This window comes from Mustelus asterias, chromosome 17 (genome assembly GCF_964213995.1).
Source record: "Mustelus asterias chromosome 17, sMusAst1.hap1.1, whole genome shotgun sequence".
Lineage (NCBI taxonomy): Eukaryota > Metazoa > Chordata > Chondrichthyes > Carcharhiniformes > Triakidae > Mustelus > Mustelus asterias.
The window spans coordinates 26,229,999-26,252,898 of record NC_135817.1 but is presented as its reverse complement, the minus strand read 5'-3'; the positions used below and the strand labels follow the sequence as shown (position 1 = coordinate 26,252,898).

Here is a 22,900-nt window from a genome sequence, read left to right as displayed (position 1 = left end):
ATTGGGTTTGTACTCGTTGGAGTTTAGAAGGATGAGGGGGGATCTTATGGAGACTTATAAGATAATGCGGGGGCTGGATAGGGTGGAGGCGGAGAGATTCTTTCCACTTAGTAAGGAAGTTAAAACTAGAGGACACAGCCTCAAAATAAAGGGGGGTCGGTTTAAGACAGAGTTGAGGAGGAACTTCTTCTCCCAGAGGGTGGTGAATCTCTGGAATTCTCTGCCCACTGAGGTGGTGGAGGCTACCTCGCTGAATATGTTTAAAGCGCGGATGGATGGATTCCTGAGCGGTAAGGGAATTAAGGGTTATGGGGATCAGGCGGGTAAGTGGTACTGATCCACGTCAGATCAGCCATGATCTTATTGAATGGCGGGGCAGGCTCGAGGGGCTAGATGGCCTACTCCTGCTCCTATTTCTTATGTTCTTATGTTCATTGCAGTGTGAATGTAAGTCTACTTGTTACTAATAAATAAACTTTTAAGTAGGCTTATATTAACATCGCCAGTATACCTAACCAGCTCATCTTTCGAGCTGTGGGAGGAAACCAGAGCACCTGGAGGAAACCCACACAGACACGAGGAGAATGTGCAAACTCCACACAGACAGTGACCGAAGTCGGGAATTGAACCCAGGTCCCTGGCACTGTGAGACAGCAGTGCTAACCACATAGATTGAAATGCTTACTTTCCAATGCTGAAGCATTTCTACTCACCTCATGAAATGTTAATGCTAGGATTGTTTGGACAATGTGACATTAAATTCTCTGTATTTGCATTGAATAAATGGGCAAATACTAAATAGATGAGGGTAGATTTTCTGCATCCGGAAAATTACACCCAAAAAGTGTTTGAAATTTTTCTGGTTAGGTAAGACTTCATATTTCTACTAAAGCCTTTTGTATAATCATAGATATAAGATATTCTGTAAATCAGTGCAGTCAGACGGTTATAGGAGAACATTTTGGGTTTTTTCAGTAATAAGTGTTCTTTGATGCTGTCTTACTAATGCAGCTGAAAATGGGTTGATTGCCAAAAATAAGAATTTTTAACAAAAGTGTTCAGTCCTCCACTGCCTGATTTAAAATCAATGAAAATTATTTTTAATAAACCGTGCTGAACAATTTAATAGTTTCATTGGTTATCACTAGCTAAAGTTTTAGTAAATTTAATATTATATTTTATAGGTGCACTAAGTGACTGTAGGACATGCCTGTATATTGTCCAAACCAGTACAATCAGCAAAATCACCCTGTTTCATCCTGGAGCTGTGACCAGTTTTGTGGGCAGGTCCTGATCTGAGCAGAATTGAATACTGAACAAACGGAAAAAGATTGTGGGAAATACGATCCAAGTGAATTTTGGCATAATTCACAAAATTCCCCAATCTTTTGCACTGGCATCTTGATGCGAAAGCAGTGGAACCAAGCAGAAATGCTACCCCATAATAGTTTGTCATTTTCTGTTCCAAAAATGTGCAAATTTAATTCCATAAACCATTGCTCGTTTTCTTTAATTAAAGATGAAGTTACTGCTCAGTAGACTACTATATGAACATTTGTTTTGGGACTCACACTGGTGATGTGAATGAGCATTGCGGTATGGTGCATAGTAATGGGTGGAAATATCTGATGGGTTCTATCCTGATTCCATGCATGGGTCGTGTCTGTGGTTGGCTGTGTCGATCTTTATTTCAAGGGATCAGTGTCAATCCTCAACACTTTCACAGCTGTACGAGCCATATGCTGTGAGAGAAGTGATACTCCCTCGAGTTTTAATTCAGAGTTGCGCATTGAATGGAAATGAAGTGCAAACAGAAATTTCAGATAAGCATCTTGTATCCTTTTTTGCGTAGGCAGAGGAAGAAAGAATATTATAACAGCCCATCCTGTCAGATCAAAGTATATCTTCTGAGGTACAAAATATCCAATAATTGGAATAACGCTGTGTAAATAACAGAGCAAAGTGCCGAATCTGTGCTGGACTAAAAATGACGACTAAAATCTTCAATAAGCCTTTTGATTCAGATGTGAAAACGAAGCTTGTAGGAAAACACATTTAACTTAAGTGAGGCAAGGAGGGTGCGATAAGGGCAATAACAGCTGGGGAACATGTCAGGACCAGGTTAAAGCCCAGGTTAAAGTCCAGGTTAAAGTCAGACTCTAACCTGGTGTTGTTAAACTTCTTACTGTGTTTACCCCAGTCCAACGCCGGCATCTCCACATCAGGACATGTCAGGACCAGGGAATTTAGCAGAAGAACAACAATATAATATTTTTCTTGTTGTTACTTGAGACTGATCAAATTAACAGACTGACTGGCTGTTGGGCAAGGAAACTAATATGTGGCAGAGAGGAGTGAGAGAGACCCCGGTTTGCAGAAGAAGGGCTAAAGGTTTCTTTAAGGGCTCTGGGGAACGCTCCTGCTGCAATGAAATATGCACATGATTGGAGACATGCACAAAGGAGAGGTAAGGAGTGCACAGAGGATCGGGGGGAGGGGGGGGAGGGGTCTGCAAATGGTCTGGCTCATAGTTGGCAGGGAGCACACTGCATAAGTCTGTTCCTCTGGTCTCAAATATCACTTTAAATTTACATTGAGACGCCATTAAAATGGTTCAGGAGTACAATCAGTGCCATTTACACTATTCATTGCTTGGGAAATTGGAAAGCAGGTCATGTTGGTGGCACTTAAAGGAAGTCAGCAGCTCTACAAAAGAAGTTGCACTCTGGTTGTAAACTGCAGGGGAACTACACTGATCCAGGTTAGAAGAGGCTGACAAGATAGCTGAGTTCTCCAATGCAGGGTCTGGAGTTGGCATTGCCATGTTCTCCTCCTTCTCCTCCCGGTTCTTCCAGCTTCCTTGTTCTCTCCTATCTTCTTTGCTGTTGGCCCTCCCCCTCCTATGCCAGCCATATTTGGGCTAAAATTATTTTGATAACACCCAAAGACGTTGCAGCACCTGCAAAACCATCTTCTAAACAGGCAACAAAAAATGTCCAGAAGTTAGCCAGAAGCATACAAAGACAAGCCAGCAATTCAACATGTATTTGGTATTTCAACACTTTAAATAACTGCTGACTATACACATCACCAATTTCAAAGCTGGTTATAAAAATAAAAACCATAAGAAGTAGGAACAGGAGTAGGCAATTTAGCCCCTCGAGTCTGCTCCGCCATTTAATACTATCATGGCCGATCTCATCTCAGCTTCAGCTTCATCACATGGTCATTCAGGTGCTGGGTGGACCAAAAAATCAATAGGTGAATGTACCTTATTCAAATATTTTATTGAACATTTTAAATACGGTGCACACCCTGAACGCCATTCGATATGACAGGTAGTGTACTCCAAGGGCAGAATAAGCACATGCAGAATATGTGTTGCACCTGAATAGGAATTACAGTGGCAATGAATTTCTAGATTGAATAAATTAAGAACAAATAGAACACCCAAGTGTTCAACCCACTTTTCTTAGCAGCTTCCTCACTGAAGGACTCTTTGAGGTGCTCCACCCCAGTGATGGAAGGCCAGAGAAGCTACTGTTAGGCCCCTTCAGGTGCTTGTGACTGGGAATGTCTGAGTGCTTAACTCTGTCAGCAAGTTGTGTTTCATTGCACCACAGCTTCTGCTAGAGCAGTCTAGGCCAGCTTGCTTCCTGGTACCATGGCGGGTATGGACTGACAGGATGTTGAAGAAGCAGCCGCCCTGATATCAGAGATTGGATAACATATTGCCCTCTCTTTGTTGCACTGCCACTTCAACTGGACTGTAAGTCAAAATCAGTGGCACATTGCAGTTGCCTATCAATGTGGTCCATCAGGCTTTCTAAGGCGGATGACAACCAAAATGGCAAAGGCAACACAAACTTTAGCTGTGAAGGCCCAGCTGCAATGTCCTTTGAGTTGGCCAGGTAACTCCATGATAGACTCCAGAGTGTAAGATTACACCACACAAACTGCAATGAGCTCCTCCATACTTTCAGCCATGAACTGGTAGCACTTTGCTAGGCCTTCCAGTATCTCAAATAATTACTGGTGTTCCTCACATGGGCCTTCTTTCCAAGGCTCGACCCATGAAGTCCACACTTGGTCCCAAACAGGAGAACTGGAAGGTGACCTTGCTCTCCAGCTCCTCAGCATCAACAGCAGCTCATTCTCACTTAGTGTGAACACTTCAGTACTTCAATTCAGTGCCAGTGTGCCAGTCTCTGTGCTGGCTGATGCGAGAGAGGAATAAAATAGTGACAGTGCATCCTCAGGAAGATTACTCTCCTTGGAGATGTCTTTTGCAGGGTCAAGGTACCAAGAAGGACTTGGAGTAAAAGTAAGAGGAAAGGTTTAACACAAGAAGTCATACATGAGTAGCTGATTGTCTTGAAGTTTTCGCAGCTCATTGAGCATGCCATTTACTGAGGTAATTGAAGGGTTGTAACAGGCAAACACACATCCCCAGTGCTCATTGTTTCTGTCCTCTCCCAGCCTGGTGGAAATAATTCCAGAGTATCCTCATGCGAGTGCTTAGGAATAGCATTTTCTCCCTTGCTCTGACCTCCACCACCAGGAACACCACAAAGCCAGGCTGAAAAATCTGGCAGCAGCACCCTAGCCATTCCTGAGATTGACAACAGTGTAACAATTAAGTCTGCAAGCAACAAGTGCAACCTCCCTTAAAGAGGTACATTGTAACATTAGCTGGACCTCGGGAAGCCCACCAGGAGTGGTGTCAGGTAAATGAGTATGTTGCCCATTTACTGCACTACCAGTTGGATAGCTCATCAGTTATATACAAATCAGGCCCGGGGGGTAAAAGCATCCACCTTCATGCTGGCAAGCAACATCAAGCACCACTCACCACCCAGAATCTCATTGCAAATTAAAATCCTGAGTTATATCTCTTAACACAAATATTTAAAACTCGGTGGAAAATAATTAACCATTTGTGCTTTTCAAACTCAGAACTAAACTTGGCTATTTACCAGAAATAATATTCCTGCTGTGCTGGAATTCTAGCCATGTTTAAGGGGGCTTTTATTAGAGACTAAAGCACTTGTCTGTATTGTTCTTCTGTCTACATGCATTCCATTGAAGTTGGTTGAAAAGTCCAACCCACTGGCAATAAAATCTGGGCCATAAATGGAATGCATTTAAAAACACAGGTATCCAGAATGACCAATTCATGCAGAGATGTGATAGAATTATAGAATCCTACGGTGCAGAAGAAGGTCATTCGGCCGATCGAGTCTGCACCAATCACAATCCCACCCAGGCCCTATCCCCATAACCCCATGCATTTACTCTAGCTAGCCCCTCTGACACTAAGGGACAATTTAGCATGGCCAATCCACCTAACTCACACATCTTTGGAGTGTGGGAGGAAACCGGAGCGCCTGGAGGAAACCCAGGCAGATATGGGGAGAATGTACCATCTCCACAGAGACAGTTATCCAAGCTGGGAATCGAACCCAGGTCCCCGGCGCTGTGAGGCAGCAGTGCTAACCACTGGGCCATCGTATTGTCCCACTGGGCAGAATTATTTTTCTCACCTCCCAATCCCACGGTTGGGATGAAATGCGGGTCAGGAACCCAGAACTGACAGCAGCAGGATCCCAAGAGAGATTTTAGACGAGTAGGCAATTAAATAGCTACCTCTGGGAGCACTGTCTAATTAAAGAAAGTGAGCAGGCTCCCGAGTCTGGAGGGCCAATGGGTGTGCCTAGAGATCTGCGGGGGGGGGGGGGGGGGGTTGGCAGCCCCATCAGCAGAGATAAGCACTGCCGATGTGTTTGGGGAAACAAGAGGTTGCCTCTGGATAGAAGCACCTTCAGAAGACTTCTAAAAATTAAAGTTAAAATGTGGTCATCATATGGGAGGGGGAACACCTCACAGAGTGGCCTGAAGCCATAACTATACACCACAACGTCAGGGTGCAGATGAATTGAGGCCTCCCAGGCTACCACTGAGAGGGGAAAGGAGGGGGGAGGAACACCACCATCCAGCTGCTGGGCTTAGGCACGGCCAGTTTCCCCTCTAGAAAATTCCACACACCATGTAATGACTGCCATCAATAAGCACTTTAATTGAACTTACTGACAATCTGCCGCAAGTAACTGTCACGCTGAAAATAGGCTGAAAGTGGGGACAGGCACACTGTGGTGACCCACTGTAATTACATGATGTATGCCTGGACACATGCTGCACCTGGCCCAAAACTCCTCCCTTTCCACCTGAGACTTCTCCCTTTCCACCAGAGCGAAGTATAAAGATGATGGTTCCTCCTCCTCGCCTCAGTCTGGGCCAGGTTAGCTACAAGGGTGTGCTCCTGTTCTTTGTGAATAAAATTGATGCACTATTGATCATGATACGAGGACTCCAGCGAGTGAGTGAAATAACAGGCTTTTATTCGCAAAGAACAGGAGCACACCCTTGTAGCTAACCTGGCCCAGACTGAGGCGAGGAGGAGGAACCATCACCTTTATACCTCGCTCTGGTGGAAAGGGAGGAGTCGCAGGTGGAAAGGGAGGGGTCTCGGACCAGGTGCAGCATGGGTGTGTCCAGGCAAACACTTGTAATTACAATCTGACTTCGCCCTGGCCGCCACCCTTAACCAGGCGGGCAGACCCGTAGTCTTCTTCTCACGAACCCTCCAAGGCTCAGAAATTCGACACCCCTCTGTCGAGAAGGAGGCTCAGGCCATCGTCGAAGCAGTGCAACACTGGCGCCACTACCTAGCTGGCCGACGGTTCACCTTGCTCACGGACCAACGTTCGGTGGCTTTTATGTTCAACAACGCACAGAGAGGCAAGATTAAGAATGATAAGATACTGAGGTGGAGGATTGAGCTCTCCACCTACAATTATGATATCTTATATCGGCCTGGGAAGCTCAACGAGCCTCCGGACGCTCTGTCTCGCGGAACATGTGCCAATGCACAGGTGAACCAACTACAGACTCTCCACAATGACCTCTGTCACCCGGGGGTCACCAGGCTCTACCACTTTATTAAGGCCCGTAACCTGCCCTATTCTGTTGAGGACGTCCGGTCTATAACCAGACACTGCCCGGTCTGCGCAGAGTGTAAGCCGCACTTCTATCGGCCGGACAGGGCACACCTCATAAAAGGCACCCGCCCCTTTGAACGCCTCAGCATCGATTTCAAAGGGCCCCTTCCTTCTTCTGACCGCAACATCTATTTCCTCAACGTTATAGATGAGTACTCCCAATTCCCCTTTGCCATTCCCTGCTCGGACATGACCTCAACCACGGTCATCAAGGCCCTGCACGGCCTCTTCACCCTGTTCGGTTACCCTGACTACATCCACAGCGACCGGGGATCCTCATTCATGAGTGATGAGCTGCGTCAGTACCTGCTCTCTAAGGACATAGCCTCGAGTAGGACTACAAGCTATAACCCCAGGGGTAACGGGCAGGTAGAGAGGGAGAACGCGACAGTCTGGAAGGCCGTTTTACTAGCGCTACCATCTAAAGGCCTTCCAGTCACCCGCTGGCAAGAAGTCCTCCCCGATGCACTGCATTCAATTAGGTCCCTCCTGTGTACGGCCACCAACGCCACCCCCCATGAGCGGATGTTTGCTTTCCCTAGGAAGTCCTCCTCAGGAGTTGCACTACCGTCGTGGCTGGCGTACCCAGGCCCCGTTCTGCTCCGGAGGCATGTACGACCCCATAAGTCGGACCCCCTGGTTGAAAAAGTCCAGCTCCTCCACGCCAACCCCCAATATGCCTATGTGGTGTACCCCGATGGGCGAGAGGACACGGTCTCTATCCGGGACCTGGCGCCTGCGGGTGCCCCGGAGCCCACTATGACCCCCCCACCCCACATCCCTAGACCCCTCAGTTCAGGTAGCACCAGGTCTGCTTACATCTTTGCCCCTTGTATGCAGCTCGCCTGAGCCCCCGGAGTCACCACACAGGACCTGACCAGAAGGGACGACGGCGGATTCGAGCGGTTCCACCCTGCCATCGGAAGCAACACCACAACCGGTACTACGGCGGTCACAGCGACGGATCAAACCGCCCGACAGGCTGAACCTGTGAGGGGTCGACGCCTTACTTCAGTTTCGTGACTCTTGTATATATATATCTTCATGCCTCTGTATATATTGTTCCACCCACCCCCGCCGGACTCTTTTTTTAAAGAGGGGGTGAATGTGGTGACCCACTGTAACTACATGTGTATGCCTGGACACACCCATGCTGCACCTGGCCCGAGACTCCTCCCTTTCCACCTGAGACTCCTCCCTTTCCACCAGAGCGAGGTATAAAGGTGATGGTTCCTCCTCCTCGCCTCAGTCTGGGCCAGGTCAGCTACAAGGGTGTGCTCCTGTTCTTTGCGAATAAAAGCCTGTTATTTCACTCACTCGCTGGAGTCCTCGTATCGTGATTGATAGTGCATCACACACCATGCAGCCAGTAACATGAAATTGCTGGCACGCCCTGCAGCCACCCTTTCCCCCTCCTCCATCCTACAGATCTTCACAGAATGGAAATCGAACCCATTGTATCTGCTACAATTAACTTGTGGAATTTGCTACCAGATGGAGAGACTGATGTTAATGGTGTATTTAGGGGGAAATGAGATACATATATGAGGGAGAATGGAAGAGGAAATGTTGATAAGGTTAATTGAACTAAGGTGGGAGGTGGTTGATGAAGAGCACAGGTACAGGCATATACTGGATGGGCTGAATAGCCCAATTCAGTGCTGTAACTAGTATGTAAGACGACATAATGAAATATCATGTTCTTATTAAACCTAAAACAAAAATCAGGATTAGTAGCACTTTGAACTATGTTGCTGAAACAGCTGACTTACACATGCTACAACTCAAACTTTCTGCCATTGCTTAATGGGTCTGGACATCGTTGGCATTCAGGGCATGGAAGTGATATAACAATAAAAGTCATCAGCTTAATTGAGGCATGTAGCATCAGTCCTTGACATCTTCATCAGTACAATCCCATCCACAAACTTCTCTTCACTAGCACCACATAGGATAGGGGCACAAGTGAAAGTAAGCACAAAGGGATGCCACAATGTTAAGAGATAGCTTAGTTGTACAAATATATAAAAATATATAAAAAGTTGTACAAATATATAAAAAGGAAAAGAGTAGCTAAAGTAAATGTTGGACCCTTAGAAGACGAGAAGGGGGATTTAATAATGGGAAACGAGGAAATGGCCGAGGCCTTAAACAAGTTTTTTGTGTCGGCCTTCACGGTAGAGGACACAATTAGCTTACCGAAAATTGACGGTCGTGGGACGATAGGGGGTGAGGTCCTTAAAACGATTATTATTACTAAAGAGGTAGTGCTTGGTAGGCTAATGGGACTAAAGGTAGACAAGTCCCTGGGCCCGGGTGGAATGCATCCCAGGGTACTGAAAGAAATGGCAGAAGTAAGAGCAGATGCGTTGGTTGTAATTTATCAAAATTCGCTGGATTCTGGGGAAGTGCCGGCTGATTGGAAAACGGCTAATATAACGCCACTGTTTAAAAAAGGAGGTAGACAAAAGGTGGGTAACTACAGGCCAGTTAGCTTAACGTCCGTAGTTGGGAAATTGCTGGAATCCATCATTAAAGAAGAAATAGCAGGACACCTGGAAAAAAATGGTTCGATCAAGCAGATGCAGCATGGATTCATGAAGAGAAAGCCGTGTTTGATGAATTTACTGGATTTTTATGAAGATGTAATGAGTGCAGTTGACAGAGGGGAACCGGTGGATGTGGTGTTTTTAGATTTCCAGAAGGCGTTCGATAAGGTGCCTCACAAAAGGTTGCTGCAGAAGATTAAGGTACACGGAGTTGGGGGTAAAGTGTTAGCGTGGATTGAGGATTGGCTATCTAACAGGAAGCAGAGAGTTGGAATAAATGGGTGCTTTTCTGGTTTGCAGTTGGTGACAAGTGGCGTGCCGCAGGGATTGGTGCCGGGGCCTCAACTATTTACCATATGCATAGACGATCTGGAGGAGGGCACCGAGTGTAGGGTAACAAAGTTTGGGGATGACACAAAGATGAGTGGGAAAGCGAATTGCGTGGAGGATGCGGAAAGTCTGCAGAGAGATTTGAATAGGCTAAGTGAGTGGGCGAGGGTCTGGCAGATGGAGTATAACGTTGACAAGTGTGAGGTTATTCACTTTGGAAGGAATAATAGTAAAATGGATTATTATTTAAATGGTGAAAAATTACAACATGCTACTGTGCAGAGGGGGTCCTTGTGCATGAATCGCAAAAACTCAGTTTGCAGGTGCAGCAGGTGATCAAGAAGGCAAATGGAATGTTGGCCTTTATCGTGAAGGGGATGGAGTCTAAAAGCAGGGAGGTCTTGCTGCAATTGTACAAGGTACTGGTGAGGCCGCAACTAGAGTACTGTGTGCAATTTTGGTCCCCTTATTTGTGGAAGGATATATTGGCCTTGGAGGGAGTACAGAGAAGGTTCACCAGGTTGATACCGGAGATGAGGGGATTGGCTTATGAGGAGAGATTGAGTAGATTGGGCCTGTACTCGTTGGAGTTTAGAAGGCTGAGGGGAGATCTTATAGAGACATATAAGATAATGAAGGGGCTGGACAGGGTAGAGGCAGAGAGATTCTTTCCACTTGGAAAGGAAACAAGAACTAGAAGACACAGCCTCAAAATAAGGGGGAGTCAGTTTAGAACAGAGTTGAGGAGGAACTTCTTCTCTCAGAGGGTAGTGAATCTCTGGAATTCTCTGCCCATTGAAGCAGTGGAGGCTAAATATGTTTAAGTATGTTTAAGTCACAGGTAGATAGATTTCTGATCAATAAGGGAATTAAGGGTTATGGGGAGCGGGCGGGTAACTGGAACTAAACCGCTATCAGATTAGCCATGATCTTATTGAATGGCGGGGCAGGCTCGAGGGGCTAGATGGTCTACTCCTGCTCCTATTTCTTATGTTCTTATGTAATAAAGAGATAAGATGTTCTAAACATGCGTGCGTTTGTGTAGTTTTTGCCGCAGAGCCTCCAATTTCTGTGTAATATATGATTAATATTTATAGCCTTTTCCAGAGAGGATATTAGAGTTATTATAGTTAGCGGAATGATTGTCTAAGAGCAAGACAAGGTAATTGAAAGGCATTTGTTTATCATGTAAATGGCTAGATGATTGAAAATGGTGCCCTGTCTGATGGCTTGCAGCCTGCATATCCCCGCCGCCCCCCCCCCCCCCAACCCCCCCCGCAAAGATGCCAGAAAGAGGACTTAAATTCTGATGATTTGTTAAGATCCTGGCCATGCCAGATTTCAACCTCCACCCTTGAATTCCTAAAAGGTCATTATGGTGCAAATGGGTGTTCCTGCTCTCCAATTAGACAACCTATCACATTACTCCAACTGAGCAGCACAGATAGTCTCCCATTAAAGGATCAATGGCTATGCCCTAGACAGTGCACATTGACAGGCATAATGAGGAAGTTGAACATCACTCACTATCTGTGTGGTGGACCTCAGTTGTGCCTTTGTCCTATATGGACCACCGTTGTGTGTGCTTGTCATACCTGGACACACCCCCTTCCAGTTTGGTTCCTCCCCTCGGCACCTAGTATAAAGGTGGCTGTCTCCTCCCCCTTGTTCAGTCCAGGTCGGTTATTTGTTGGGATCTGCTCCTGATTCTGTTGTGAATAAAAGCCTACACTTGTATTGGCACACCGGTAGTCTTTCGCCTTATTGATAGCGCATCAATTTTATTCACAACAGTTGACCAGCATGGAGCAGTTTCTAAAACCCAACAAGTTAACATTAGACCCTCAAGAGGTTGGAGCCTCTGATAAATTTGATCATTGGCTGGACTGCTTCGAAGCATTCGTCGACACCGCTACGGCCATCGACACCGACGATGCTAAACTCCACGTGCTCCGCGCCCGGGTAAGCGAAGCTGCCTATGGAATCTTCTGGGACGCTGCTACATACGCGGACGCAATCGAACTCCTAAAAGTGCAGTTCCGAAAGAGCCCTAACGTGGCTTACGCCAGACATCTCCTAACTACCCGCAAGCAGCAGCCAGGAGAATCGTGCGCCCAATTTCTGCGCGCCCTGCAGGTCCTAGCTCGAGCTTGTGACTGTAAGGCTGTTACAGCAGCTCAGAACACGGAGGACCTGATCCGCGACGCCTACATTGCGGGCATTGAGTCTACATACATCCGGCAGCGCCTGCTGGAACAAGATGACCTAGATCTCCGAAGAACAGCCACGATGGCTGAAATGTTAGAAGCGGCCTCTCACAATCTCGGGTCTTACTTTGCATCCCGTTCTATCGACGGCTCCACCGCGACGGCTGTTCCGGCAGGGCCCAAATGTTACTTTTGCGACCTACCCAAGCACCCTCGGCATCGCTGCCCGGCGAAGGACGTGATTTGCTCCGGATGTGGTAAGCGAGGCCACTTCGCTAAAGTCTGCCGGGCAAAGCCGCTTCCGAAGCCTCGTGGCGCCACGTGTGTTCCGCGGGCGCAGCCATCTTTAAGGCAGGCGGCGGCTGCGCACGAATCGCCATCTTTAATGCGGTCACCGGAAGCGCGGGAATCGCCATCTTTGAGACTGGCATCAAGACGCGCTGAGCAGGAAACTTTATCCGTGACGTCATCAGACGGGGACGAAGACGGATTCTTCGTGGATTCGACGGTGGCATCGATTTGCCTGGACCAGTCGCAGCCTCATCAACTCTCCAAGTCAATAATGGAGATCAAGGTAAATAGTCATGCAGAAAACTGCCTGTTCGACTGCGGGAGCACAGAAAGTTTTATACACCCTCGCACAGTGCATCAATACGCCCTTCCCGTACGACCCTGGAGCCAGACTATCTCCATGGCCTCGAATTCCCACTCAGTGGAGGTCCTCGGGTGCTGCTTGGTGACGCTGATGGTACAGGGCACAGTCTACGAGCGTTTTCGGCTCCTCGTGCCGCCGTGACTCTGCGCAGCTGTACTGCTGGGGTTGGATTTCCTCAGCCATCATAGGAGCGTCACCCTGCAGTATGATGGCCCTTATCCCCCGCTCTCCGTCTGCCAGGCACCGTCACTGCAGCGCCCCTCGCGCAGCACCTGCAGTCTCTCGACCCTCAAGATCACCCCCCCCCCCCCTTATTTGATAACCTCACCCCGGATTGTAGGCCTATAGCCACCAAAAGTAGGCGCTATAGTGCGGATGACCGGGCCTTCATTCGGTCCGAGGTACAATGTTTGCTCCGGGAAGGGATTATCCAGGCCAGCACCAGCCCCTGGAGGGCGCAAGTGGTCGTAGTTAAATTGGGGGAGAAACACCGCATGGTGATTGACTACAGCCAGACCATAAACAGGCATACCCAACTAGATGTGTATCCTCTTCCCCGTATCGCGGACATAGTCAACCGCATCGCGCACTATAGGGTTTTCTCGACGATCGATTTGAAATCGGCTTACCACCAGCTCCCGATCTGCTCAGAGGATCGCCCATATACTGCCTTTGAGGCGGATGGCCGCCTCTACCAGTTCCTCCGAGTCCCCTTTGGTGTCACCAATGGGGTCTCAGTCTTCCAGCGGGCCATGGATCAAATGGTAGACCAGCACGGGCTACAGGCCACTTTCCCTTATCTGGATAATGTCACTATCTGCGGCCATGACCTGCAGGATCATGATGCCAACCTACAAAAATTCCTTCGTACGGCCACTCTCCTGAACCTCACATATAATGAGGCGAAGTGTGTTTTCCGGACACGCCGCCTCGCCATCCTTGGATACGTGATAGAAAATGGTGTCCTTGGCCCCGACCCAGACTGTACGCGTCCCCTTATGCAGCTTCCCCTTCCTACTACCCTCAAAGCACTGAGGAGATGCCTGGGCTTCTTCTCCTACTATGCCCAGTGGGTTCCCCGTTACGCAGATAAAGTCCGTCCACTCCTAAAATCGACCTCTTTTCCCCTGGCGCAGGAGGCCCGTCGGGCCTTCGACGACATCAAAGCGGACATCGCGAAGGCCGCGATGCATGCTGTGGACGAATCCATCTCATTCCAAGTGGAAAGTGATGCGTCTGACTTTGCCCTAGCCGCCACCCTTAACCAGAGGGGCCGTCCAGTGGCCTTCTTTTCCCGGACCTTACAAGGCCCTGAGATTCGACACTCCTCGGTCGAGAAGGAGGCCCAGGCCATCGTGGAAGCCGTCCGGCACTCGTGCCATTATCTTGCGGGCCAACGATTCACATTAATTACGGACCAGCGGTCAGTTGCCTTCCTGTTTAACACCAGGCAAAGGGGCAAGATTAAGAATGACAAGATCTTGCGGTGGAGGATTGAGCTCTCCACCTACAGATATGACATCATGTACCGGCCCGCGAAGCTCAATGAGCCCCCAGATGCCCTGTCCCGTGGATCATGTGCCAGCGCCCAACTAGACCAGCTACAGTCCCTCCATAACGACCTCTGTCATCCGGGTGTCACCAGATCTTTCCACTTTGTCAAGTCTCGTAACCTGCCCTACTCCCTCGAGGAAGTTCGGACGATTACCAGGCAATGCAGGGTCTGCGCTGAGTGCAAACCGCAGTTCTATTGGCCAGGTAGGGCGCACCTTGTAAAGGCCACTCGGGCGTTTGAGCGCCTTAGCATTTAAAGGCCCCCTCCCCTCCTCTAACCGCAATGTTTATTTCCTGAATATCATTGATGAATACTCACGTTTCCCTTTTGCCTTCCCCTGCTCGGACATGACCACGGCTACAGTGATTCGGACCCTGACCTCGCTCTTCACCCTGTTCGGCTTCCCAGCCTATGTCCATAGCGATCGTGGGTCCTCTTTCATGAGTGACGAGCTGAGGCAGTACCTACTCGCCAAAGGCGTTGCCTCCAGCCGCACCACTAGCTATAACCCCAGGGGAAATGGTCAAGTAGAGCGGGAGAACGCAACTGTCTGGAAGGCCGTTCTATTAGCGCTACGGTCTAGGGGCCTTCCAGTCAGCCGTTGGCAAGACGTCCTTCCGGACGCATTACATTCCATTAGGTCACTCTTGTGCACAGCGACCAATACGACCCCTCACGAGCGGATGTTTTCATTTCCCAGGAAGTCCTCCTCGGGTACTTCGCTCCCGGATTGGCTGATGTCCCCGGGGCCTGTCCTGCTTCGGAAGCATGTCCGGACCCATAAGGCAGATCCCTTGGTCGAGGAGGTCCAATTGCTCCACGCTAATCCTCAATACACTTATGTAGCGTACCCTGATGGGCGGGAGGACACAGTTTCTGTCCGTGACTTGGCACCCGCGGGTGCCCCTGAGGTCACCACGTCCTTCCGCCCCACGGTCCCTGGTGTTGTCCACTCGGAGATTGCTGCGCCTCTTCCTCCCTCAGTCCCTGTCCCCAATGTAGTGCTCCCAGAGCCTGTTGCGGCCCCCCACCCCCTAGCTCCGGTTCCCACTGTTCCCCATACGCCACCAGGGCCACTGCTCGCTCCTCTCGCCCCTGTGTACAGCTCGCTTGAGTCGCCGGAGCCGTCGCCACGCAGTACCCGACGACTGGACGGGACGACGGATCGGTCTGCTTCACACCACCCAGCGCCTTCTCTCGACGCTCACTGTACGGAGCCTGGGCCGACATCGCTCCCTGCTCGGACGACTCTGCGACCTGCACTACGACGATCGCGACGGCGGATCAAGCCACCGGTTCGTCTGGACTTGTAATATTGTTTCCGCTTCACCCCCGTGTTGTTTTTTTAAAGGACGGGGTGAATGTGGTGGACCTCAGTTGTGCCTTTGTCCTATATGGACCACCGTTGTGTGTATTTGTCATACCTGGACACACCCCCTTCCAGTTTGGTTCCTCCCCTCAGCACCTAGTATAAAGGTGGCTGTCTCCTCCCCCTTGTTCAGTCCAGGTTGGTTATTTGTTGGGATCTGCTCCTCATAGAAACCCTACAGTACAGAAAGAGGCCATTCGGCCCATCGAGTCTGCACCGACCACAATCCCACCCAGGCCCTACCCCCATATCCCTACATATTTTACCCACTAATCCCTCTAATCTACACATCCCAGGACACTAAGGGGCACTTTTAGCATGGCCAATCAACCTAACCCGCACATCTTTGGACTGTGGGAGGAAACAGGAGCACCCGGAGGAAACCCACGCAGACACGAGGAGAATGTCCTGATTCTGTTGTGAATAAAAGCCTACACTTGTATTGGCACACCGGTAGTCTTTCGCCTTATTGATAGCGCATCAATCTGGACACTAAGGAATGAAACACCTTTTCAGTTTGTGAAGTTGATGAGATCTATATCTATTAGCCATAATAGTGGTAGCAACAGCACTTTGCACTCGTGAGAATCCAGCCATTCAGGAGAAGTTGTTGATTCTCTCCATGTGCTTTTGTGGGTCCGTTTGTATCAGAATAAACTCAAAGACCTGCCTAACAAATGCATCTTTGACTGTCCAATACAGCAATAAACCATTAATTCACTAATGTCATCAAAGGCTGCCTGATGCTATTATCACTTCACACTCAGAAAGACAGTGCCAAAGTAGGCATGAGCCCACAAGAGAGGTTTCAAAAGCTGGAATACAATTATGGAATTGGGGGAAAGCATCACCTTCTCAGCCACTGCTAATGAACAAAATCCAAATGGGATCTTCATGTTATATGGACCTTGTGGCGTGGATAACTGTGGGTCAGGTGTTGTTTTTGGATCTGCTGTCTCACACACACCCTCCAAACTTCCACCCCGCCCCTGATTCTCCTAAAAGCAGAACAACACTGGAATAGGAACATAGGGATCCTCAGAGGGAAATCTGTTGCTTCATTATGAAAAACTTGCTTTAACCACTCAGCGAGTTTCACAGAATCCCTTTAAATGCTCAGAAACTGAGCTTCAATTAAGTACTTAAAATTAGTCTCTGCCAAAACAATACTGCAGAATGGCACTGCCGTTTGACCTTTCACCCTTACAATCTCTTATTCCCAATTGGACACTGTCGAGGCTCAGTAAAGCAACTTGAAGCAAAATGGGTTGCTAGCTGTCCTCGATATAGAAATCAGAGAGCGGGAGTGAAAGGTGATAGTTCAGAGTGGTAGAAAGTGAGAAGTAGTATTCCACAAGGATCAGTGCTGGGATCACCGCTGTTCACAACTTACATTAACAATTGCGAAATTTGCAGAAGATATCAAACTGTGGAGAGCAGAGGAGAGGGTGGGGGAGTGGGGGGGATAGTCAATACTGAGGAGGACTGCAACAAATTACAGGAAGACATTAATTAACCTGCAGAGTGGGCAGATAATTAACAAGTGATGTTCAATACAGATAAACATGAGTTATTAGGTAGGAAGAATAGGGAGTCACTTATTGCTTGGAAGATGCAAGTCTAGATAGGATAGAGGAACAGAGGGACCTTGGAACACAAATAACCAATCACTAAAAGTTACACCATGTGTTCGCAGGGCCATTAAAAAAAACTAACAACTTTACAACCAATAAAAACTTTATTTCTAAGAAATAAAATGGAATGGTTATGTGCAAACCATAGAGTACTGTGTGCAATTCTAATAGTCATATTACAAAAAGGATATAGGGACATTGGAAAAGGTGCAGAGAAGATTTACTAGGAGGATATCGGAAATGGGCGGGTAAACATATCAGGAAAGGATTTATTTTCTATCAAGTAAAGAAGGCTGAAGGTTGGCTTCAACGGAGGTCTTTTGAATTATGAAATGTTTTGATAAAGTGGCTACAAAGACCATGTTTCCTCTTGTTGGGAAGAGCATAACTAGAGGCTAGAATTCTAATAGGGCATGCTGAAGAAACTTATTTGCACGGTGACACAGTGGTTAGCATTGCTGCCTCACAGCACCAGGGACCTGGGTTCAATTCTGGCCACTGTCTGTGTGGAGTTTGCACATTCTCCCCATGTCTGCATTGGTTTCCTCCGGCTGCTCCAATTTCCTCCCACAGTCCGAAGATGTGCAGATTAGGTAGATTGGCCATGTTAAAAAATTGCTCCTTGTGTCCAAAGATGTGTAAACCAGGTGGATTAGCCAATGCATGGGATTACGTGGATAGGACGGGAGATGAGTCTGGGTGGGATGCTCTTTCAGAGAGTTGGTGTAGTCTCAATGAGCTGAATAGCCTTCTTCTGCACTGTAGGGAATCTTTGGTTCAAAGAGTGGTGAGAATGTGGAACTCTCTGGAAATTAAAGCAAATAGATGCATTTAAGGGGAAACTAGACAAGCACTTAAGGAAGAAGATGATTATGATGGTGGCTTTAAATGATTTTAAAAAAGGAACAAAGCTCAAATGTGGCATAGACTGGATGGGGCGAATGGCCAATTTTGGTGCATATACCTGATGTAATCCTATGTTAATAATGATGGGTTCTCTATAGGAGATGTAAGTAGGTGGGAACATAGGGATATCTTGGTTGGGCAGAACTTGGCTACCTTCCACTATATTTAAATGATTTCGGGCATCCAGTGAGCGTATCAGGATCACAGCAGGCTATTTGAAGGAATAGCTCTGGCTGTTTTTTTCAGTAAGAAGTCTCACAACACCAGGTTAAAGTCCAACAGGTTTATTTGGTAGCAAATACCATAAGCTTTCGGAGCGCAGCTCCTTCGTCAGATGGAGTGGATATCTGTTCTCCAACAGTGCACAGACACAGAAATCAAGTTACAGAATACTAATTAGAATGCAAATCTCTACAGCCAGCCAGGTCTTAAAGGTACAGACAATGTGGGACAATGTGGGACAAGGAAGAGAGTCATCCACCATTCATGAACCATGGTTGATATTGTTGGTAGGAAGGCCATCTGCTTCAGCTCTCAAGCTTTTACTCAGTCTGAGGGGAAAAGACAGATCATAACTCTAACAAAATGGTGACACATCTGTATTTTTCTCCCTCAGTTTTCGAGAGCAAAGACGTTCTGGAATTCAGCCCGGACTTTGTCGCTACGGATCCCGGTTTGAATGCTGCTATGGATGGAAAAAGAATTACAAGGGGCAGTGTGAAGGTACAAGAGCAGCATCCCCCTTCTCCTGCCTTTCTGACACAGTAAATTGCAGCATAGTCCTCATCTGAAAATGCCGTAACATCAATTCATTTGTTGGTCAATGGCTCAGCAGTGTGAAAGAAAGAAGCAATGTGCATTAATGTTGTGCCTTTTCCAGCCTTCAGGATATGTCAAAACCCTTTACAGCCAATGAAGTGCTTTTGAATTACAGTCTCAGTTGTTGTGTGGGCAAGTGCATCTGCCACTTTGTGCATAGCAAGGGGCTGGAAACAACCAGCTGAATGTATTTGGTGCCATGCATGTAGAAACGTGCTCCAAAACACTTCAGAGGCCTGGAGCAAATGGCTGTCATGTTGAAGAAGCAGTTATTAGGAGGTGTAACCAAAATGGGTTCCAAGGAGAGTCTCTAGAGGAAGGTGGAGGGATTTATAGAGGAAATTACAGAAATTTGGATCTAGACATCCAAGGCACGACCAGCAATGATATGGTAAGAGGACTGGGCTGTACGAGAAAGGAAAATAATACAGTAAAACGGGGAATACTGGTCTGAACTGGTCTTGAATAGTTTAAAATGGAACACCAGTAAAATGGGGAAATTATACTGGTCCGAACTGTTCTTTCCTTTTGGGATAAGTGAGGAGAACAGAGAGTTTGGGATTAATTGTATGGCTGGTGGAAGTGCTGGCAACAGAGAAAGGTGAGACCGATGTGGCAATAAAATACAAGCATGATAATTTTCAATTTGTAGCATTGATGGACCAGAAGCCAATATGGGTCAGTAGGGCATTGGGTAATGGATGAGCAAGAAGTGTTGAGGCACAGTTTTGAAAAAGACAGAATGTGCAGATGGTGAAAAAATGGAAAAGAGCATTGGCATGTAAATCTGGAGGTAAATTCAAAAGAGTTGGAGGGACAGAGGCAGGGGGTGTTATGGAAGTGGAAGGACGTTGTCTCTGTGATAGAGGACAAAGGGGCTGAAATTCAGCTCAGGCTTATTGATGGTGCCAGCACTCTATATGGCCCAGGAGGATAGAATTTGTGCACAGGGTCAGGATTCATTTGTGCTGGGCACCAATGGTGAAAGCTCAAACAGCAAACTGTTTTCAATACGTAGGTTGAAAGATTTTTGTTGGCTAGAAAACCATGAGCTTTGCCCCAGTTCACCTTTAAATAATACCATCTGGGATCCTTTAGCTCCACTCAGATAGACAGACAGAGGCTTAGCTTAATAGTTGATCTGAAAAGCACCTCCTCCAACAATGTAGCTGTCTCAATATTGCACTGACTCGCTCATCTATGGTGGGGTTTACTCAGGTGATATTGCCCACTGAACACTATAAGGAGCACAGAAATACACTCAAATTCATAGAGCTCAGTTTCAACTATCTGCCTAGTGGGAACAAAGTCCCTTCCAGGGTGATGTTCTGCACTCACATCCAAACAATGCAAGTGCCTCCTATGCACACCTTTCAGATGCACTTCATTAGCATAAATGAGGTATGAAATGTCTGTAAGTATGTTGTCATTGGTTCGCTGTGTGGTACCAGGAGTGTTGAAGCTCAGTGCCAGTTAGAAAGCGGAAGCTGAACAATAACAGTAATTGGGAAACCTTACGGAGCTTTTGTCCTTGAAGTTTGATTACAATTCCTGGATCACCAGTCTGAGGGAAGCTTGTGAAAACCTGTCTGTGCAAACAGACTGCACGAAATGTGCACACCTGCTTTGCCAATGGCTTGAAGTAACCGTAGAAACATCTGATGAAAGCTGCTGCACAGGTCGTAATTTTGTGTCTCGAAGAATTTTCCCACTGACTCGGATTTAAGCCTTAGCTGCATTAGAATCGACACTTGGCTCCAATCTCAACAAATAAGCATGTCGCAGACAAGGGAGACCAGCAGCTGTGTGTCTGGTTCATTCAGTCTGAACGGTTTACCTCGTGTCACATCAAGCCATAACTTAAGATGATTATTCCAGAGACTCCGGTATGAATTGCTTTGAATTTATCTGCTGCACAATGTCTGAATTGTTACACCATACAGCATTCTTTTCTGAATAACATTGGATTGGTCCTAATGGTGCTTTTCACTGACAAGTATATTGATAGCATGACTGACGTTATGACTTGGTGATCTTTGGTTTGTGGAAGATATGCAGCCTTGAGGCCAAGACTTCTTCCAACATATGGAATTATATTTAGGACTGTGCAGCGAGCAGAACTAAATCGTTCTGGAGATGTATGGGAAACATGGCTGCTTGCAGAGATGCTTCCTTCTTCAATCCAGAGAGAGTGAAGTGATTGCGAGCCACAAATCTCCAATCATTGCCAGAGTCGCAGTGTAATCAGCTGATAGTATGTGAGACAAGCCCGATTTGGTCACCAATCTCCCCTCTCCAAAGTTCACAATGGACCATCCACCTCAAAGGTCATTTTCCCCGAATACGTGCCCCACTACCTCTCTATTTCATCCATTCTATCTGGAAGGTGCCAGAGGCGAGTTTTATCCCATGTCAACACAAACTAGGGAGTACCAAAAACGGTGGTGGGAATCCTGGAATTACATACTACCTGCCATTTTTAAATGGCTCCGGACTTCTTCCAATTTCGCAAAAATCCAGGCCTTAGTTTCAAAGAAGCATATGGCCTTCACAATCCCCCCACTTAAATCTACCAATCATGTATTTTAGATTTGCCAATTGCCGATTCTGCAAGTTCATTAATGTCTTCTTGTATTTTGGTACATTCTGCCTTATATGAACTACAGGCTCAAAATTTGGTGCAGCCATAGATTTTGAAATCGAAAGGGAGCAATCAGTTTGTTTGCAATGCGCTTCTCAGTTTCCTTCCAATTGGCCATCGGGAAACTAATTTCCAGCTCCCTTCTCCTGAGAACACACAAAATATGATAATTTTGGCACAGATGCCTGCTGGCCCTGTTGTAATGAGCTGAACACAACTTGATCTTGGCAAATCTGGTGTCAGCATACAGTTAGTGCGAGGTGGAGGCTCACCAGTCATGTGGCTTGCCAGGGTACAGTTCCACAGGGTCCAGTAACACTACAATACCTCATCCCAGAGACTGGTCTTACTTCATGTGTACAAGTGGATCTGAGTAGCCTATTTGACATTGAGACGAGAGACTGATCTTGTTCTCACTTAACAGCCGTACATATATTGCAATGTGGTGATTATTTTTTTATATTCATTCATGGACATAGGCATCTCTGACTGGCCAGCATTTATTGCCCATTTCCAGTTGCCCGAGGGCAGTTAAGAGTCAATCACGTTGCTGTGGCTCTGGAGTCACAAGTAGGCCAGACCAGGTAAGGCGGCAGATTTCTTTCCCGAAGGGACATTAGTGAACCAGACGGGTTTTCCGGCAATGGTTTCATGCTCTTCAGTAGGTTCTTAATTCCAGATATTTTTTATTGAATTCAAATTCCACCATCTGTGTAGCAGGATTCGAACCCAGGTCCCCAGAGCATTAGCTGAGCTTCTGGATTAATGGTCCAGTGATAATACCATGAGGCCATTGCCTCCCCTGAATTATATCACTGAACTACTATTACAAAGACCAGGATTCGATCTAGAACCAATCAGCAGAATGCTCTCATCCTCGTGAGGATAAGGTTGGAAGTGGTGGTGGTGGTGGGGAATAGCCATGAGCTACGGCAGGATGGTCCCCCCTCTGTTCAGAACAGAGTTGAGAGGGAACTTCTTCTCTCAGAGGGTAGTGAATCTCTGGAATTCTCTGCCCATTGAAGTGGTGGAGGCTTCCTCGTTGAATATGTTTAAATCACGGGTAGATAGTTTTCTGATCGATAAGGGAATTAGGGGATATGGGGAGCAGGCGGGTAAGTGGAACTGATTCGCTTCAGATCAGCCATGATCTTGTTGAATGGCGGGGCAGGCTCGA

At 47.2% G+C, this 22,900-nt stretch overlaps 1 protein-coding gene across 1 annotated transcript in view; it reads left to right on the top strand.

Annotated features, from left to right (window-relative positions):
* egfl6 (EGF-like-domain, multiple 6) overlaps window positions 1–22,900 on the top strand; it is an 81,727-nt gene that overhangs the window by 820 nt on the left and 58,007 nt on the right. Inside the window, exon 2 of the mRNA XM_078232426.1 lies at window positions 18,880–18,986. Within this exon, the coding sequence (XP_078088552.1) occupies window positions 18,880–18,986 (107 nt within the window). The remainder of the gene's footprint in view (window positions 1–18,879; window positions 18,987–22,900) is intronic.